At 44.0% G+C, this 17837-nt stretch overlaps 1 protein-coding gene across 1 annotated transcript; it reads left to right on the forward strand.

Moving 5' to 3' along the window:
• Positions 1 to 897: 897 nt before the first annotated feature.
• On the forward strand, positions 898 to 17458 carry LOC135615582 (MICOS complex subunit MIC10-like). Its single transcript, XM_065114297.1, has 3 exons — positions 898 to 1124; positions 16118 to 16269; positions 17207 to 17458. The coding sequence occupies exons 1-3, from the start codon at positions 977 to 979 to the stop codon at positions 17219 to 17221; spliced, it is 315 nt and encodes a 104-aa protein (XP_064970369.1). The 5' UTR covers positions 898 to 976; the 3' UTR covers positions 17222 to 17458.
• The last annotated feature ends 379 nt before the right edge of the window (positions 17459 to 17837 follow it).

Consider the following 17837-nt stretch of genomic DNA (forward strand, 5'->3'; position numbering starts at 1 on the left):
GCTGGAGTTTGGTATATGCTAAACTTGAGTAGCTACAAGAACCTCTGCTTTACTTCATGTCACTGCCTGTGAAGGCCTGCCTCTGCTTATCGACGAGTGTTATCGATAGAAACGGGAGCATTGACGTGCTTTACAGTGAACTGCTTATGAATCTTTTGAACTTCCACTTCCCTCATGCGATATATATAATATGATAAATTTTGCTAAAACAACAAAGTGGAATATGCATATATCGTATTCATATTCTTTGACAGAAGTATTAAGTTGGATTTTGTGCCAGTATCAGTGCTAGTAAAATCTGGATTGATGTTTCAGTGAGCCAGTTAAAATCCTTGTTTATTTGACGAGATGAAAAATATCATGTTTGAGAAGGACACGAAGCACCGCTGGTGTACCTGAAAAAGTTCTTATAATTAGGAGGGTACTTTTTGTTACTTAATATATAACTATCAGAGTCTGGGTTAATTATTCAAATTATGGACTAATAAATTTAAAATAAAATAGTATGATATGGTGAAAGAGAATTATTACAATGACGATCATAGAGGGATGAGATGATAACAAATATGATTAATTTTCTCTTTAATCTAAATGTCATTTAAAAAATTAATAATAAAAAAAGAGGTCATGAATATTTACGTCTTTTTAATACCTAAATAATTTAATAAGTGAATTATTTCAGTTTGTTTCCGTCCGAACAATTGGCCATTCATAAAATTATAATCAAAGTTATTTGGTGTGGTCATATATAAAATATTGGGGCACACTTTTTAATATTTTTTTAATTGAAGAGCTAAAAGACAAAGGCTTTTTCATTTTGTGTGATCAAGAGGAAACAATTACTAAATAACCAAACCAAGACGCCTATAAAGTGGGTTAGGCACACATAAACTTCGCCATCTTCCCGTCGTTAGAAAAAGAAAAACCGAACCGGAGGCTTTTTCCCATTTCTCTCGCTCGCACCTTTTGCCTTCTCATGGCGGAAGAACAACGGCAAAAGAAGGCGCAGGGGTTCCCGCCGCCGTACGATCTCAACGCCAAATGGGACGCCTGCCTAGATCTCACCGCGCGGCGGCTCGCGTACTCCTCTCTCGCAGGAGCTTTCACCGCCCTTCTCTTCTTCAGTGAGTCCTCACCACCCCAGTCCTATATACCTGTTCGCTCTTTCTGTTTCCAGCCCAATGCGTCGAATTCTACCAATATCGCTTCTTTCGTCGCTCGAATGTGCTTCTTCGGTCAATAGTCTCTCGCGATCGCTTATTTTCTAGCTCTCTCTACTCGTTCTTGCCATCTTGATCAAGTTGTCAATCATAAGATTTGGACTTTTCTTTTATGTCTGTGTATATATAATATTAATTAAATATGATGCAAGGATTCGTCGCGTCTACAATCAAATTGTTTCATTTTCCCTTTTTATTTCTGGATTTTCTTGAGTCCTTCGTCTTTTAGGGTTTCAATGTTCTTGTGTAAGGTTCATGACCTACCAGCAATACCTTTGGAGATTAATAAGAATATTGTCTTAGCTGCAGAACTGTAGGGTTTGACAGTGAAGCATCTCCACATTAATAACCTGTACTTAATTATTTGGTGATGTTCTTTAATCCGAATATAAAGGTTCGCTTCTTTCTGTATTTTGTTTATACGAACTATATAATAATTTTGAAAAGAAACCAAGATAAATTATATATAAGTGAAATTTAAATCAATAGTGGCCTAAATGTTTTGACACACTTTCTGAGTTAATGTGTAATCCAAACAATTGTTTCACGTAGTTGTACTGTACACATTCTTGATAAAAACTACATGAGATGCATCTTAAAGGAAAAAATAAATATTCTGGATTCAAATCTTTTTTAGTTAGTTCCTGCCCAAGATTCATTATTTTAGTTACTAGACCCATCCCTATCCGTTTCTGGATCAGTACTTTTTGGCCCTGTGTTTGCATAATGACACACGATATATTATTATGTACCTGATACCAAGAAGGAAGGAGGGGGAGGGGGTTGGTGTTGAGTAGAAGGTGAAGATGAGGAGGCGATGGTTGCAGAGTAGATGTAGGAGAGTAATATCAGATGCCATGGTGAGCCGGTACTGAAGGATGGTGGACAGCACAAGGGAAGCAAGAGCAAGAGGAGATCACACATGCGAAAGACAGGGATGGAGGTAGGGAGGGAGGTCATACGCGGATTGATAAATGGTAATTGGTACACATTAGTCCAGGTGAAATGGAAAACCTTGTTCCTGCTCATCTCAATAAGTTTCTTCTTCTTTTAATTTTGGTGGTTCCAGTAGTTTCAAACTTAAATCCAACTTTAAGGTTAGTTTCACTCATTTAGATAGAGCCTAAGTACTTACGAGCGAACAAGTTAAAGTTAAGAATATCGCTTTTAAAGTTTCACGTGATATTTTTTATCTATATGTGAGAGATTAGCTGATTCAGATATTTTTAGTACTTGTTAGTGAGTATGTTATGTGGTGATAGAATACCATGTTTAATAAAATATTTGTTTTGTTGTTATTTTACAAATGCCTTGGGAGTGTATCAAGTTCTGAAGTTCTGATTGCTGTAATTTTTTGAATGGAGGAACACGGCAACTCAATTACAACACTTCATATTAATCATCTTTATAATTTCATTATAAAAGTAGCATTAATTTAATATAATTGATATAGATATAGATGTTCTTGTTACTAGAGTATTCCCATCATATAGCATGTGTATCTCTACAATAGGAAGCCATTTACTTGAGAAATCTTTTACCATTTTGTTGTGTTCCATAATTCTGATAGCAACAACATAGATACAATTTTTGGTTTTTCTGTGCATAACTTTTGCTGTTTTGCATATTTCATCTAGTACAAAAACCTGCCAATACCCTTGCACTTCTTTCTGCTCTTATTTCTCAGCCACCACCCACCTTATCTGTTCTCCTTTGTCAGCCGTAGTTCTCATAGTCACTGATACTATGACAACCATTGCCGCTTTGATTTCCTGTCTTTCTCTGTCCACCCCTTGTCTTGCCCCTATTATTTTCTCCATTACACCATCTTTTCTTTTCATCTACCTACATGACCACAAACATTATCCAGTCAACACCATCAATATCACTATTATCTATTCCACTGGTGTTTAACATTGTTTCCACTTTTATAAAGGTAGGGCAAAGGAATATGATGGGGAAAATTAGATGAGTATGATGGCAATTAAAAGAAATTTTCAACTAGATTATTGGCCTCCTGTTAATTATGCTAGCTGGAAGTGACTTATTTTAAAATTAATGAGCTATTATCATAAAGTGAAGAATGTAAATATGGGTAGAGAAGGGTTTTCTTGTAACTGAATAATACAAGGTGTTAAATTGCAAGAAGAAACTCTGGTATCTTTCCAAACAATGAACTTAGTTCTGCAAATTATTGCACAACATTTCTGGGTACTTCAATTATTTTGTTTGTTTAGTGCATGTACAAAACTATTAAAACCAGCTATGTCAGTGAAACCAAAGTCCTAACTGTTGGGACCAAGCTAAAACCAAAATCAATATTCTATTAGTTACTTGTAGACAACTGTTGGAAATGGTAAAGCAAACATCAAATGAATAGATTTATCTCAATTTTTAGCTTCGTCCTCATAATTCTTGACATCTAGATTAGTTCATACTTGTACCTAGGTTTAAATCTGTAATAGCTTTTGTTTCTTTGGTCTTATCATGTGACTGGTTAAATAATATCTACAACAATAGCCAGACTATCTGTTTATCACATGAATGCTCTCCTATCATTCAGCTTTACTATTAGCAACATTCTGTCATCTTCTCTGAACATTTTGTTATTTGTCTTGATTAAGTATTCTGTGGTCCTTTTCAATAGTGGGAGCCTTTTTGCCAACTCTTAAGGTTGGTTTAATGGCTTTCTTCCAACCATTGGCTTGTTTTTTGAATCCTACTTTACCATATAATTAAAGGGGCATCTTATTCTTTTATATCGTTTGCATTCAAATTCTGTTGGATCTTCTTTTTATCACCACGGCATCATTAACTTGAATCAAGTATCTAAGTAGTGGTGTATTTGCTGTTTTCCATTGGACATAGCTTCATAACCTTTGATGTGTCCTTTTTATTTTTATCCTCTTTATTTTTCACATACTTAATAATATCTTACTCTATTGCTTTGTGGTAACACAGCCAAATTTTCAAATATGTTGTTTCCTAACTGCTACTATTCAAAATTCTAAACCGTACTCTGTTTCCAAACTAATTTATGGAACTTTTCTTTTAATCTGATAGGCAATTGAAGTCGAAGGTAATGTAACACTCATGATGCTCCATTCTATTTGTAGTCATCCCACTTTTATTTTAAAACCAGTATCTTCTTCAATATCTTCTTTTGTTGAATAGCACATTGAAAATATTGGAAAATTTTTCCTTGGTTGTTCATAGGTCTTTATTATACAGTCTCTTCTATGTATGCTGCTATGTTCCATTTAGGTATTGGATAATCATTCTAATTAAAATCCTTGATATTTAATTTTTGCTTTTGTAATGTATTTAGATCTTATTACGATCGTCTATCAAAATTTTGTCATTAGCAAAAGTGCAGCATGGGGGCAGGCCTTATACTATGGTAAGGTTCCTCTGCAACCTGAGAGACTGATCTTGATGCAACTATATAGGAACTGAGAACTCACTTGTTTGCCTCTGTCATCCTTACATTTATAAATTCTCTATCACATTCATATACCTATAATCCCTACCAAGGATTTTAATTTTGAATGATACCACTCGTACCGGGCGGTATCAACCTGGCTGTGGTGAGGGAAGAAGAAGTGTCGAGGGAGAAGAGGGAGAAGGCGCTCGAAGAAGAGGGAGAATTGGGAGAACCTCGATGCTTTCCGATCCGACACCGCCCTCCCTCGATGATCCTAATCCAGGAGGTAACAGAGAGGTGACGATTCGACTTCTTCTTCGCCGCGTTCTTCGCCAAAGGCCAAAGACGCCTGTGGCCTTCGCCACGTTCTTCACCGAAGGCCGGAGACATATGTAGCCTTCGACGTCTTCGCCAAATGTCGTAGATGAGAAGACTACGTTCTTCTAGTTGCGTTGCGTCGAAGGCCGAAGACGTCTGCGGCCTTCGACGTCTTCACCGAACGTGGTAGATGAGGAGAAGACTGTGTTCTTCTCCTCGTTGGGTTGCGCCGAAGGTCGGAGACATCTGCGGCCTTCGACGTCTTCACCGAATGCCGTAGATGAGGAGAAGACCGCGTTCGTCTCCTCATCGCGTTGCGCCCGAAGGCCAAAGATGTCTGCGGCCTACGACGTCTTCGCCGAACTGTAACGGACAAACTTCTAAACAAGATGTTGGATATAATGCTTATGTCTGTCCGTTGTCTTTTGGCATGTTCATGCCTTGTACAGCAGGTAGAGGGGCGGTCGAAGGCTAAATAGTCCCATGTTAGTTGGGTTGGTGGCCTCTTTAGGCTTGTAAATAAAGGTTGTGTCATGTGGACACGTGCGAGAGCTTTTCGGTCTGTAATGGACCATTTTACCCTTTGTTGTGCCACTATTCAGAGCTTGTAAAGTCTGTTTGTAATTTGCATTGTCTATGAAGTGTTTTTCGGACATGTTTGCTTGTGGATCCCGATTGAGGCGTTCTCTTTAACCCGTTCTCTCTTTTGTTGGTCCTAAGGGACAATGGGAGGCTTCGGGGAGGCTGACCTTTGCGGACGGACGCGCGAGGGTGCCGCACGCCTTAGGCAAAACCAGCTAAGGTCGTGACATTATGGTATCAGAGCGGGACAAGCACTCATAGAAACACTTGACATGCAAACGTGGGGGACCTAGCGGGGCTGCGTTGAGGGCAGTCAGCACGCGCGACCTTTTGAGGGAAAACGGGCATGGAGATGTAGGGAAAAGAGTCGCTCAGAGGAGCGGGCATCTAACATTGGCATTCAGAGGAATGACCAACCCTTCGCGCAAAAGGCACCACGAGAACAGGCAAGCTTGGAAGAATGCGGAGCGCACAAAGGCTGGGATGGTTGAGTTTGAGCTACGGCTCAACGTTGACAACTTTACTTGATGGTGCTCAAGGCAAGCGAGGCGCTTGGCAAAGGATGAGACCATGCAAAGTGGAATGAGTTGCTCAGCGACCGAAAGAGTTGTGCAAAGCTCACAGAGGTGAGGGGAATTGCTAACTCGAAGAATTTGGTACTCATGCATGGGCTTGTATGCGGACGATGGAATGTTCGTGGCCATCCCAAGGCGGTCGAGACTCGGCGCCATGGAGCATTGAAACTTTCTCTTCGGCATGCAAAGGATACATCCGGAGGAGGCTGAAGTGTGCAACGAGTTTAGCATGTTGCTAGGCCTTGAGGGGTGCGGCGGTGGCTGTATTGACGTGGAGGCGCAATCTAGCAAGTGCGTTTGCAAGAGGCAGAACAATGCACAGTTTGTTCAGCAGATCGGAATAGTCCAAGGGGATGGTGGTCTCCGAAACGAAGAGAGATGTTGCTCCAACGAGACAGTTATCCAGGAGGGATAAGTCTTGGCTCTCCAGAGGGAGAATCATGTAAGACGGTCTTCACATGTTGAGGAGGAGTACCTCACAAACAACAACTCCACGAAGCTCGATGGACTGAGCAAGCGGCGAGGAGTCGTCGCATGATCTCGCTTGAGAGAATGCATTGGTGGATGCATTGCGAGATCAAGTGGGGGAGCGACCTAAAGCAACTTATGAAGGTACACTTAGAGTCGATGTGGAGATCGGACTCAAGGGAGGGCTGACCCGTGGAATGGTGGGCGCGAGGGCCACCATCGACTCAATGCAAAAACGAGGAGCGGAGCAACTTGGGTGTAACTTGGCGAAGTACCCAAGCCGCATGAAGGGAGCCAGCATAGAAGTTGGAACATGGAGCAGAGGCACAGTGCTTTCCTTAGACAGAGGTCAAGGACATGAACTCTTGCAGAGGCAAGAGTAGGATCATGTTGTTCCATGGGTCCTTCTTTCTGACGGAGCGGACTCATCTTGCATGGTGCCAAAGACGAAGGGAGCTTCGCGGCACATGCACCTTAACTCGGAGAAGCATTTGATGGAGGAACTAAGGCGACTCAATTTGCGGAGGCGAAGTTGGGTTCAGAAGGGCCTTAGCACGGGGCAAGAGGACGCAGAGGCGGGTACTCTTGAAGAATATGCCACAGTGTTGCCATTTGAGTTGCTATGAAGGAAGCAATGCGCAGCGGAGATTGTGCTGGTAGGGGCAGAGGCCCAGGATCCAGACAATGGTGCACAGATTACAGTGAAGTCGGTGGACTTCGAGAGCTACCATGCGACGGACTGTCCTAGAGCGGTGCTTCATCTAGGTGTGACCCAAGAGTGGGTGGATGAAGGTCGATTGCCAAAGGAACGAACAAAATCGAAGGTGGAGGAGACCCTGCGATGTATTGGCAGAGGCCACACATGGAGGGTTCACAATTCGAGTTTATTCCACAAAGATCAGAATGCAATGGAGATGTCACCAGGAGGCGACATGGTGCAGCGGATCGTGGTGGAACAGTTCGTGGCAATGTGACACACACGACATTGTCCCGTGAGGGATGAGATCATATGGAGGTATGATCGGGAGCTACTGGGAGTTACGCTTTGGTGAACAACACGACGGCAGGAAGGGCTATGGATTCAAGGAGTGAAGGCCATGGTACCGCAGAGGCGGGTCTTCCGGGCGTGCACCGAATTTTACATCGGATGAAAACCTTGGTCATCAGCATATGGGAGTTGGGTTCCACCAAGGGAAAAGTTCGAATGCAAGTACCAGTGAGTTCCATGGGAGGGACTTGATCATACAGAGGTATGATCGAAGCAGCTGGAGAGTTGGACTGCTCCAGAGCTCATATTCGCTTAAGGGAGCCCGACAAGTCAGAGGACAAGGTCGAGTAAGCGAACGTTGCTACCAAGGAAGCTAAGGAGAACAGAATCGGTGCAAACTCTACAACTTGATGGCAGAGGCCATGCATGGGAGTTGCAGTCTGTCTTTCCATCGACCAAACGGACTGCTTGGAGAACACAGTGGTGTTGAAGCAGGGGGTCGAAAGGGGCGAGGAAGCGACGACGAGTCCAGAGGGACTTAGCTACCCAAAATCAAGCATCAGTCAGAATGGAGGTGGACTCAGAGGAGTGCCACAGAGACATTTCTACTGATCATGCAGAAAAGGGATACAGATGCGAGGCGATGGATAGTAGGGCCATGGGCATGGCAGTGCCATGGTACCGCAGAGGCGGGACTTCCGTACAAGTCATTGATCCCTTGCTCTCATGGAGGGAGAGCGCTTGGTCGTGAAAGGGGCCGAGGAGGTGGAGCATGCAGAGGCAATCTCCAAGTACCGAGACAAGGCTGAAGGGCAGAGGCCAAGAAACTTCGTAAGACCGGTGTCAACAAGTTTCTCATCAAGATAGCCGTAAGTGAAGGACTTCGGGTCATGCAAGAGTGCACGACCAAGGAACGAAGCAGGCAGTACGCGGTGCTGTACCTTTGCTACTCAGTAGAGTAGGCGGTAGGGTTGATGGAGAAGACGGTACAATCCCAGAGGCGACCTCATCTATCAGAGAATTACTCCAAGTTGGGGTGAAAACTTCCCGCATTCCAGAAGTTCGATGGCATTGAGAAGGTGAATCACAGTAGCTAACTCAACGCAAGGAGTGCAAACACTTCAAGTGCTTCAGAAGTGTGAGCAAAGAGCAGGCGAAGACCAGTAACCAGCTCGATGCATGAAGTACAACCTCGAGGAGGCGGGCGAAGTCAAAGTAACCTTTGCCTTCTCAACTCTTAACAGAATGGGCGAAACCGAGTACCCCAGTTCTCTTACCTATCCAGCAGAGGAGCTCTGCACAACTTCAAAGACCCTTCGAAGATAATGGAAGACAATAGTTGTCAAATCCTCACCAACGGTGATCAGTGCTACTGAGAGTAGATTGTCCGCTTCATTTCCCAACGAAATACCAATCGAAAGCGGAAGTGATGCGAACCTACTTGGATGTGACAACTAACTGAAAGAAGAGTCAATGAGCAGATTTTGTGGAGGAAGGACCCAAAACTTCAGAAGTTTGCGAGGCGATGCTCGTTAAAGCTCCAACAAGCATCCACCCAGTTCAAGCAGCATGTGGAAATTTTGAGAGACTGGCGCAGTAAAGATGGTCTTTTCCTTCATTTGGTAGATCCGCAAGAATCGACAAGGATCAATACAACTCAGCCAACCCCACACTAGAGTCAGAGTCATTGGTGAGTTGAAGCAGCATGGCGGATCAAAGGTTCGACTACTCAAAAACAACAGCGGAGAGCAGCTGGGAGCCAGGAGGCGCATTGCAGCTGGAGCGGAAGATTGAAGACTCAGCAAAAGCGGAGAGTTGCAGTGTTCACAAAGGCTTCGACGAGGACGTCGAAGGGATAAGTGGGGGAGAATGTAACGGACAAACTTCTAAACAAGATGTTGGATATAATGCTTATGTCTGTCCGTTGTCTTTTGGCATGTTCATGCCTTGTACAGCAGGTAGAGGGGCGGCCGAAGGCTAAATAGTCCCATGTTAGTTGGGTTGGTGGCCTCTTTAGGCTTGTAAATAAAGGTTGTGTCATGTGGACACATGCGAGAGCTTTTCGGTCTGTAATGGACCATTTTACCCTTTATTGTGCCACTATTCAGAGCTTGTAAAGTCTGTTTGTAATTTGCATTGTCTATGAAGTGTTTTTCGGACATGTTTGCTTGTGGATCCCGATTGAGGCGTTCTCTTTAACTCGTTCTCTCTTTTGTTGGTCCTAAGGGACAATGGGAGGTTTCGGGGAGGCTGACCTTTGCGGACGGACGCGCGAGGGTGCCGCACTGTCACGACCTTAGCTGGTTTTGCCTAAGGCGTGCGGCACCCTCGCGCGTCCGTCCGCAAAGGTCAGCCTCCCCGAAGCCCCCGCATTGTCCCTTAGGACCAACAAAAGAGAGAACGGGTTAAAGAGAACGCCTCAATCGGGATCCACAAGCAAACATGTCCGGAAAACACTTCATAGACTATGCAAATTACAAACAGACTTTACAAGCTCTGAATAGTGGCACAACAAAGGGTAAAATGGTCCATTACAGACCGAAAAGCTCTCGCACGTGTCCACATGACACAACCTTTATTTACAAGCCTAAAGAGGCCACCAACCCAACTAACATGGGACTATTTAGCCTTCGGCCGTCCCTCTACCTGCTGTACAAGGCATGAACATGCCAAAAGACAACGGACAGACATAAGCATTACATCCAACATCTTGTTTAGAAGTTTGTCCGTTACATTCTCCCCCACTTATCCCTTCGACGTCCTCGTCGAAGCCTTTGTGAACACTGCAACTCTTCGCCTTTGCTGAGTCTTCAATCTTCCGCTCTAGCTGCAATGCACCTCCTGGCTCCCAGCTGCTCTCCGCTGCTGTTTCTGAGTAGTCGAACCTTTGATCCGCCATGCTGCTTCAACTCGCCAATGACTCTGACTCTGGTGTGGGGTTGGTTGAGTTGTATTGATCCTCGTTGATTCCTGCGGATCCACCAAATGAAGGAAACGACCATCCTTACAGCGCCAGTCTCTCAAAATTTCCACATGCTGCTTGAACTGGGTGGATGCTTGTTGGAGCTTTAACGAGCATCGCCTCGCAAATTTCTGAAGTTTTGGGTCCTTCCTCCACAAAATCTGCTCATTGACTCTTCTTTCAGTTAGTTGTCACATCCAAGTAGGTTCGCATCACTTCCGCTTTCGATTGGCATTTCGTTGGGGAATGAGGCGGACAATCTACTCTCAGTAGCACTGATCACCGTTGGTGAGGATTTGATAACTATTGTCTTCCATTATCTTCGAAGGGTCTTTGAACTTGTGCAGCGCTCCTCTGCTGGATAGATAAGAGAATTGGGGTACTCGGTTTCGCCCATTCTCTTAAGAGTTGAGAAGGCAAAAGTTACTTGACTTCGCCCGCCTCCTCGAGGTTGTACTTCATGCATCGAGCTGGTTACTGACCTTCGCCTGCTCTTTGCTCACACTTCTGAAGCACTTGAAGTGTTTGCACTCCTTGCGTTGAGTTAGTTACTGTGATTCACCTTCTCAATGCCATTGAACTTCTGGAATGCAGGAAGTTTTCACCCCAACTTGGAGTAATTCACTGATAGATGAGGTCGCCTCTGGGATTGTACCGTCTTCTCCATCAACCCTGCCGCCTACTCCACTGAGTAGCAAAGGTACAGCACCGCGTACTGCCTGCTTCGTTCCTTGGTCGTGCACTCTTGCATGACCCGAAGTCCTTCACTTATGGCTATCTTGATGAGAAACTTGTTGACACCGGTCTTACGAAGTTTCTTGGCCTCTGCCCTTCAGCCTTGTCTCGGTACTTGGAGATTGCCTCTGCATGCTCCACCTCCTCGGCCCCTTTCACGACCAAGCGCTTTCCCTCCGTGAGAGCAAGGGATCAATGACTTGCACGGAAGTCCCGCCTCTGCGGTACCATGGCGCTGCCATGCCCATGGCCCTACTATCCGTCGCCTCGCCTCTGTATCCCTTTCCTTCACAATCAGTAGAGATGTCTCCATGGCACTCCTCTGAGTCCACCTCCATTCTAACTGATGCTTGATTTTGGGTAGCTAAGTCCCTCTGGACTCGTCGTCGCTTCCTCGCCCCTTTCGACCCCCTGCTTCAACACCACTGTGTTCTCCAAGCAGTCCGTTTGGTCGATGGAAAGACAAACTGCAACTCCCATGCATGGCCTCTGCCATCACGTTGTAGAGTTTGCACCGATTCTGTTCTCCTTAGCTTCCTTGGTAGCAACGTTCGCTTACTCGACCTTGTCCTCCGACTTGTCGGGCTCCCTTAAGCGAATATGAGCTCTGGAGATGTCCAACTCTCCAGCTGCTTCGATCATACCTCTGCATGATCAAGTCCCTACCATGGAACTCACTGGTACTTGCATTCGAACTTTTCCCTTGGTGGAACCCAGCCCCCATATGCTGATGACCAAGGTTTTCATCCGATGCAAAATTCGGTGCACGCCCGGAAGACCCGCCTCTGCGGTACCATGGCCTTCACTCCTTGAATCCATAGCCCTTCCTGTCGTCGTGTTGTTCACCAAAGCGGAGCTCCCAGTAGCTCCCGATCATACCTCCATATGATCTCATCCCTCACGGGACAGATTGTGTGTATCGCATTGCCACGAACTGTTCCACCACGATCCGCTGCACCATGTCGCCTCCTGGTGACATCTCCATTGCATTCTGATCCTTGTGGAATAAACTCGAATTGTGAACCCTCCATGTGTGGCCTCTGCCAATACATCGCAGGGTTTCCTCCACCTTCGATTTTGTTCACTCCTCTGGCAATCGACCTTCATCCACCCACTCCTGGGTCACACCTAGATGAAGCACCGCTCTAGGACAGTCCGTCGCCTAGTAGCCCTCGAAGTCCACCGACTTCACTGTAATCTGTGCACCATTGTCTGGATCCTGGGCCTCTGCCCCTACCAGCACAATCTCCGCTGCGCACTGCTTCCTTCATAGCAACTCAAATGGCAACACTGTGGCATATTCTTCAAGAGTACCCGCCTCTGCGTCCTCTTGCCCCGTGCTAAGGCCCTTCTGAACCCAACTTCGCCTCCGCAAATTGAGTCGCCTTAGTTCCTCCATCCAATGCTTCTCCGAGTTAAGGTGCATGTGCCGCGAAGCTCCCTTCGTCTTTGGCACCATGCAAGATGAGTCCGCTCCGTCAGAAAGAAGGACCCATGGAATAACATGATCCTACTCTTGCCTCTGCAAGAGTTCATGTCCTTGACCTCTGTCTAAGGAAAGCACTGTGCCTCTGCTCCATGTTCCAACTTCTATGCTGGCTCCCTTCATGCGGCTTGGGTACTTCGCCAAGTTACACCCAAGTTGCTCCGCTCCTCGTTTTTGCATTGAGTCGATGGTGGCCCTCGCGCCCACCATTCCATGGGTCAACCCTCCCTTGAGTCCAATCTCCATATCGACTCTAAGTGTACCTTCATTTAAGTTGCTTTAGGTCGCTCCCCCACTTGATCTCGCAATGCATCCACCTATGCATTCTCTCGACGAGATCATGCGACAACTCCTCGCCGCTTGCTCAGTCCACCGAGCTTCGTGGAGTTGTTGTTTGTTGAGGTACTCCTCCTCAACATGTGAGGTCCGTTTCACATGATTCTCCCTCTGGAGAGCCGGGACTTATCCCTCCTGGATAACTACCCCGTTGGAGCAACATCTCTCTTCGTTTTTGGAGACCACCATCCCCTTGGACTACTCCGATCCGCTGAACAAACTGTGCATTGTTCTGCCTCCTTCAAATGCACTTGCTAGATTGCGACTCCACGTCCATACAGCCCCCGCTGCACCCCTCAAGGCCTAGCAACATGCTGAACTCATTGCACACTTCAGCCTCCTACAGACGTATCCTTCACATGCCGAAGAGAAAGTTTCAATGCTCCATGGCGCCGAGTCTCGGTCGCCTTGGGATGGCCACGAACATTCCATCGTCCGCATACAAGCCCATGCATGTGTACCAAATTCTTCGAGTTAGCAATTCCCCTCACCTCTGTGAGCTTTGCATAACTCTTTTGGTCGTTGAGCAACTCATTCCACCTTGGATGGTCTCATTCTTGCCAAGCGCCTCGCTTGCCTAGAGCACCTTCAAGTATAGTTGTCAACGTTGAGCCGTAGCTCAAACTCAGCCATCCCAACTTTTGTGCGCTCCAAATTCTTCCAAGCTTGCCTGTTCTCGTGGTGCCTCTTGCGCGAAGGGTTGGCCATTCCTCTGAATGCCAATCTCAGATGCTCGCTCCTCTGAGCGACTCTTTTCCCTACATCTCCATGCCCGTTTTCCCTCAAACGGTCGCGCGTGTGCTGACTGCCCTCAACGTAGCCCCGCTAGGTCCCCCACGTTTGCATATCAAGTGTTTCTATGAGTGCTTGTCCCGCTCTGATACCATAATGTCACGACCTTAGCTGGTTTTGCCTAAGGCGTGCGGCACCCTCGCGCGTCCGTCCGCAAAGGTCAGCCTCCCCGAAGCCCCCCCATTGTCCCTTAGGATCAACAAAAGAGAGAACGGGTTAAAGAGAACGCCTCAATTGGGATCCACAAGCAAACATGTCCGAAAAACACTTCATAGACTATGCAAATTACAAACAGACTTTACAAGCTCTGAACAGTGGCACAACAAAGGGTAAAATGGTCCATTACAGACCGAAAAGCTCTCGCACGTGTCCACATGACATAACCTTTATTTACAAGCCTAAAGAGGCCACCAACCCAACTAACATGGGACTATTTAGCCTTCGGCTACCCCTCTACCTGCTGTACAAGGCATGAACATGCCAAAAGACAACGGACAGACATAAGCATTACATCCAACATCTTGTTTAGAAGTTTGTCCGTTACAGCACGCCTTAGGCAAAACCAGCTAAGGTCGTGACAGAACGTCGCAGATGAGGAGAAGGCCGCATTCTTCTCCTCGTTTGACGAGACGAGGAGAAGAAAAGGAGGCAGCGTACGCCTCCTTATCGAGCGGTATACCCTGGCGTACTGCACGGTATGCTTGTACTGTACTATATCAAGCAAAGCTCAAAACGTCAGTATGGTACAAAATTAAAAACCTTGATCCCTATCACCCTTTCTTTTCTAGAAGCCCAATACATTGCACCTATGTAGGCTTCTCTCCAACAGTGAATATCAAATAAAATTTTCTTTATGCTTTCTTCATTAATTGTCTCCATGAATTGAAAACATTGAATTAGTCAATCTTGATTTAACCAGCCAGGATTAAGAGCAGGAATAACCTTAACCTTTCTCATTGACCACATCATTTTCTTTGGTTGCTACTGCCAATCATTGTTGTAAGATGCTGCTCACCATAAGGGAGGGCAAGTGAGAGAATGAACACATAAAGTAGAGTGGAGTCACAGGAGAGGAGAGATTTTTTTTATCTTGAGCAATCCCTTTATTATTTCATGAGCAATATTTCCTCCAACAGCTACATCTTTTTAAGCTATAAGCTAGTACATCACTAGTGTAAGTGGGTCAATTGAAAAAAATGTCATAATGTAGAAGTTCATATTCATTTGATGATCTTTTTGTGACTAGTCTTGCATAGTTATGGATGATGATAGTGAATTATAGTAGTCATAGGACTTAGGAGGGTGTTGGTGTATTTTTCCAATTATATGGTTGCCTCTAAGATGGACTTGGCATTGAAAATGCGTTTCTGAGTGATCATAGAAGAGGAAATTGCACATCACGCAATGGTTTGAATAAGTTCCTGCTATAGGGTTGTTAAGTAGAAAAATAACTTGTTTTGGTGTTGATAATGGCGCTCTCTGTCATCATGCTGAATCAATTGTTGAGGTAGCCAGGGTCTTCTCTTGCTCTCGTGGATGCCACATCAGAAGGGTTTGCACATCAAGGGTTCTGATTGTCAGAGAGTCCAAGGTGTCAATCACAGGGCCATGGGGCTCCAACCAGTCCTCCATTGCTCAAGGTAGGATCCTGACAGGGGTTTTTATGGAGGTATAAAAGCTTCAACATGGCTTGACTAGAAAGAAAGAATTTGGATTCTTTTTACTAGCGGAGGAGGTTTGATTTTATTTGGTAGGCCTTGCAATGAGAGGATCATACTTAGTGTAGGTGCTGTCCTTGTCAATTTGGTTACATTAATGACAGTTAATCACGACATCAAAAGAGTTGGTACACTGTTGCCAGTCGATTTCATGGGAGCAGTGGTGGTTACTGGTCATTGGAATGCAGCAGGCCTGATTGCTAATGTTGATTGTTTGGTTGAGGGGCCCCACATTTGTAACCATGTTATGCATGGACTATGATTGTGTAAGGACTTGAAATCTATTTAATTTCTAGATGTCAAACACATGGACTTGGTGGATGGTTATGTAAAGTGTTTGGCTAAAATGTTTCTACTCTCTTAATTTGACAATTACTAGCAGACTAACCTACTGAATACTGGTACACAGAACACAGAAACCCCCTAACAGCTTAAATAGAATTGCAGTCAACTACTTGCTTCTCACCAAATTCATTTGAGTCCATCCTTACTTTTCTTTTTTCTTCTACACAGGAAGTCCAGTTACCCGATGGGCATCTGTAGCATTTGGTGCGGGGTTGGGTATTGGATCAGCATACACAGATTGCTCATACATATTTGGTGGCTCTCCTCCAAAAGTTTCATCTTCAAAAATCTCTGCTATATTTACTGGTCCTCCTCCTCGGGTAAAGATCTATGCTTACTCATTTGCTGCTACAAATGATCTATGTTCACAATCTAGTGCTTTGTTGCCAATCTGTAACCCTTTACTGAATATTAGTAAAGATAGAATTGTGGTAACAAATTTAGTAACAAAATGCTATGTTATAATATATTTAATAATGTGCATAATGTAATATAAAATATAGTTTTGAAATAATATAATTGCTAAAGAGCACGGACAGATATTGTAATAGTATGCCATGACTAAGGGAGAAACTAAAATGATAAAATATAATAAAAGAAGAACATTCATTATCCGTACATGGTATATTCAGCATCGAACGCAGTGGAAACCAGTTGAAAATTGATATGACATGCTTAATCCACATGATAGAAATTCAGACGAGTAGCTATGAAAGAAGATAGTACTTGGCACAAGAAGATACTATGACTAGCAATAAAAGAGTAGCTATGAAAGGTCTACCAACCAGTTTTAAGTATTAGAGCAGGACAAAGATATTAGGTACTTGAATCATAAACCAAAATATGCACAATGAAAGAAAAAGCAATTACTATAGCAATCATCCCATAAAATTATTGTGATTGTGGGCCGTGCCTAAAAACAGAAATTCGAGTTGCGGAAAGAGAATCCAAGTACTAGTTGATAGGGTTTTAGTATTCAGTCTTAAGATGCTAAATTTAGATGATTTTTCCAGTTTTAGTGTTGGAATGAGATTGGAAGATTACAGTGAACTCCAAGTAATCAAAATGGAATATTTTTCAATATCTGGGACACTGAATAGCCTACAATCAACCCGAGTAGAGAGGCATCTCAATTTATCCTTCTGTTTGCTCGTATCCAGTGCATCTCATGTTTTATGATTCAGGTATTGTAGTCTTAGTTAATGGAGGCATTCTTTTATGCATTCTGTTTTTAATTCATCTACCACTTAAATGTAGGAGGATGATGAATGACCGAGCGATAGCATCAAAAAATTCTGACAACATTGGTCAATTGCTCGGAAAAAAATGATGATCTTAGAGCATGTTTATTTTCTCTTTTCTGTATTAATGTCAAAGTTGTTCCCACCTGGATGGATTGCGAAGCAGATAATGAATGCTAATGATTAACTTGGTGACATGGCATGGTTATGCACAACAGAAAATAATCGCTTTATGAGCATAAACAATAACAGCAAGGCTGTTTGATCATTCTAATAGTTGAAGGAGAATTCTTTTGATGGTTCAAGTAGTAATTTGCATGTTTTAGCTGGAAAAGGATTGACAAGAGGGACAAGAAAAAAGTGCTCATATTTGTTGAGTAAAATGGTTTTTTTTTTTACGTGAAAAATTAGTTTTATTTATTTTTGGTTTATACGAAAATAATTTTGAGTCATTTTAAGTTAGTGTACATGTTCATGTCCATATTCATGACATCTTTGACCCTTCAGGGTTAAATCTTTGATATTGTATTCTATCAAAATGTAGGCCTCAACAGAAATCTATCCATTGATTTCATCATACTTATTTCCAGGTTGAATTTACTATCTAGATTCTCTAATACGATCAACTTGGATGCTAATATGTATCA

The sequence above is a fragment of the Musa acuminata genome, chromosome BXJ2-6 (assembly GCF_036884655.1).
Source record: "Musa acuminata AAA Group cultivar baxijiao chromosome BXJ2-6, Cavendish_Baxijiao_AAA, whole genome shotgun sequence".
Lineage (NCBI taxonomy): Eukaryota > Viridiplantae > Streptophyta > Magnoliopsida > Zingiberales > Musaceae > Musa > Musa acuminata.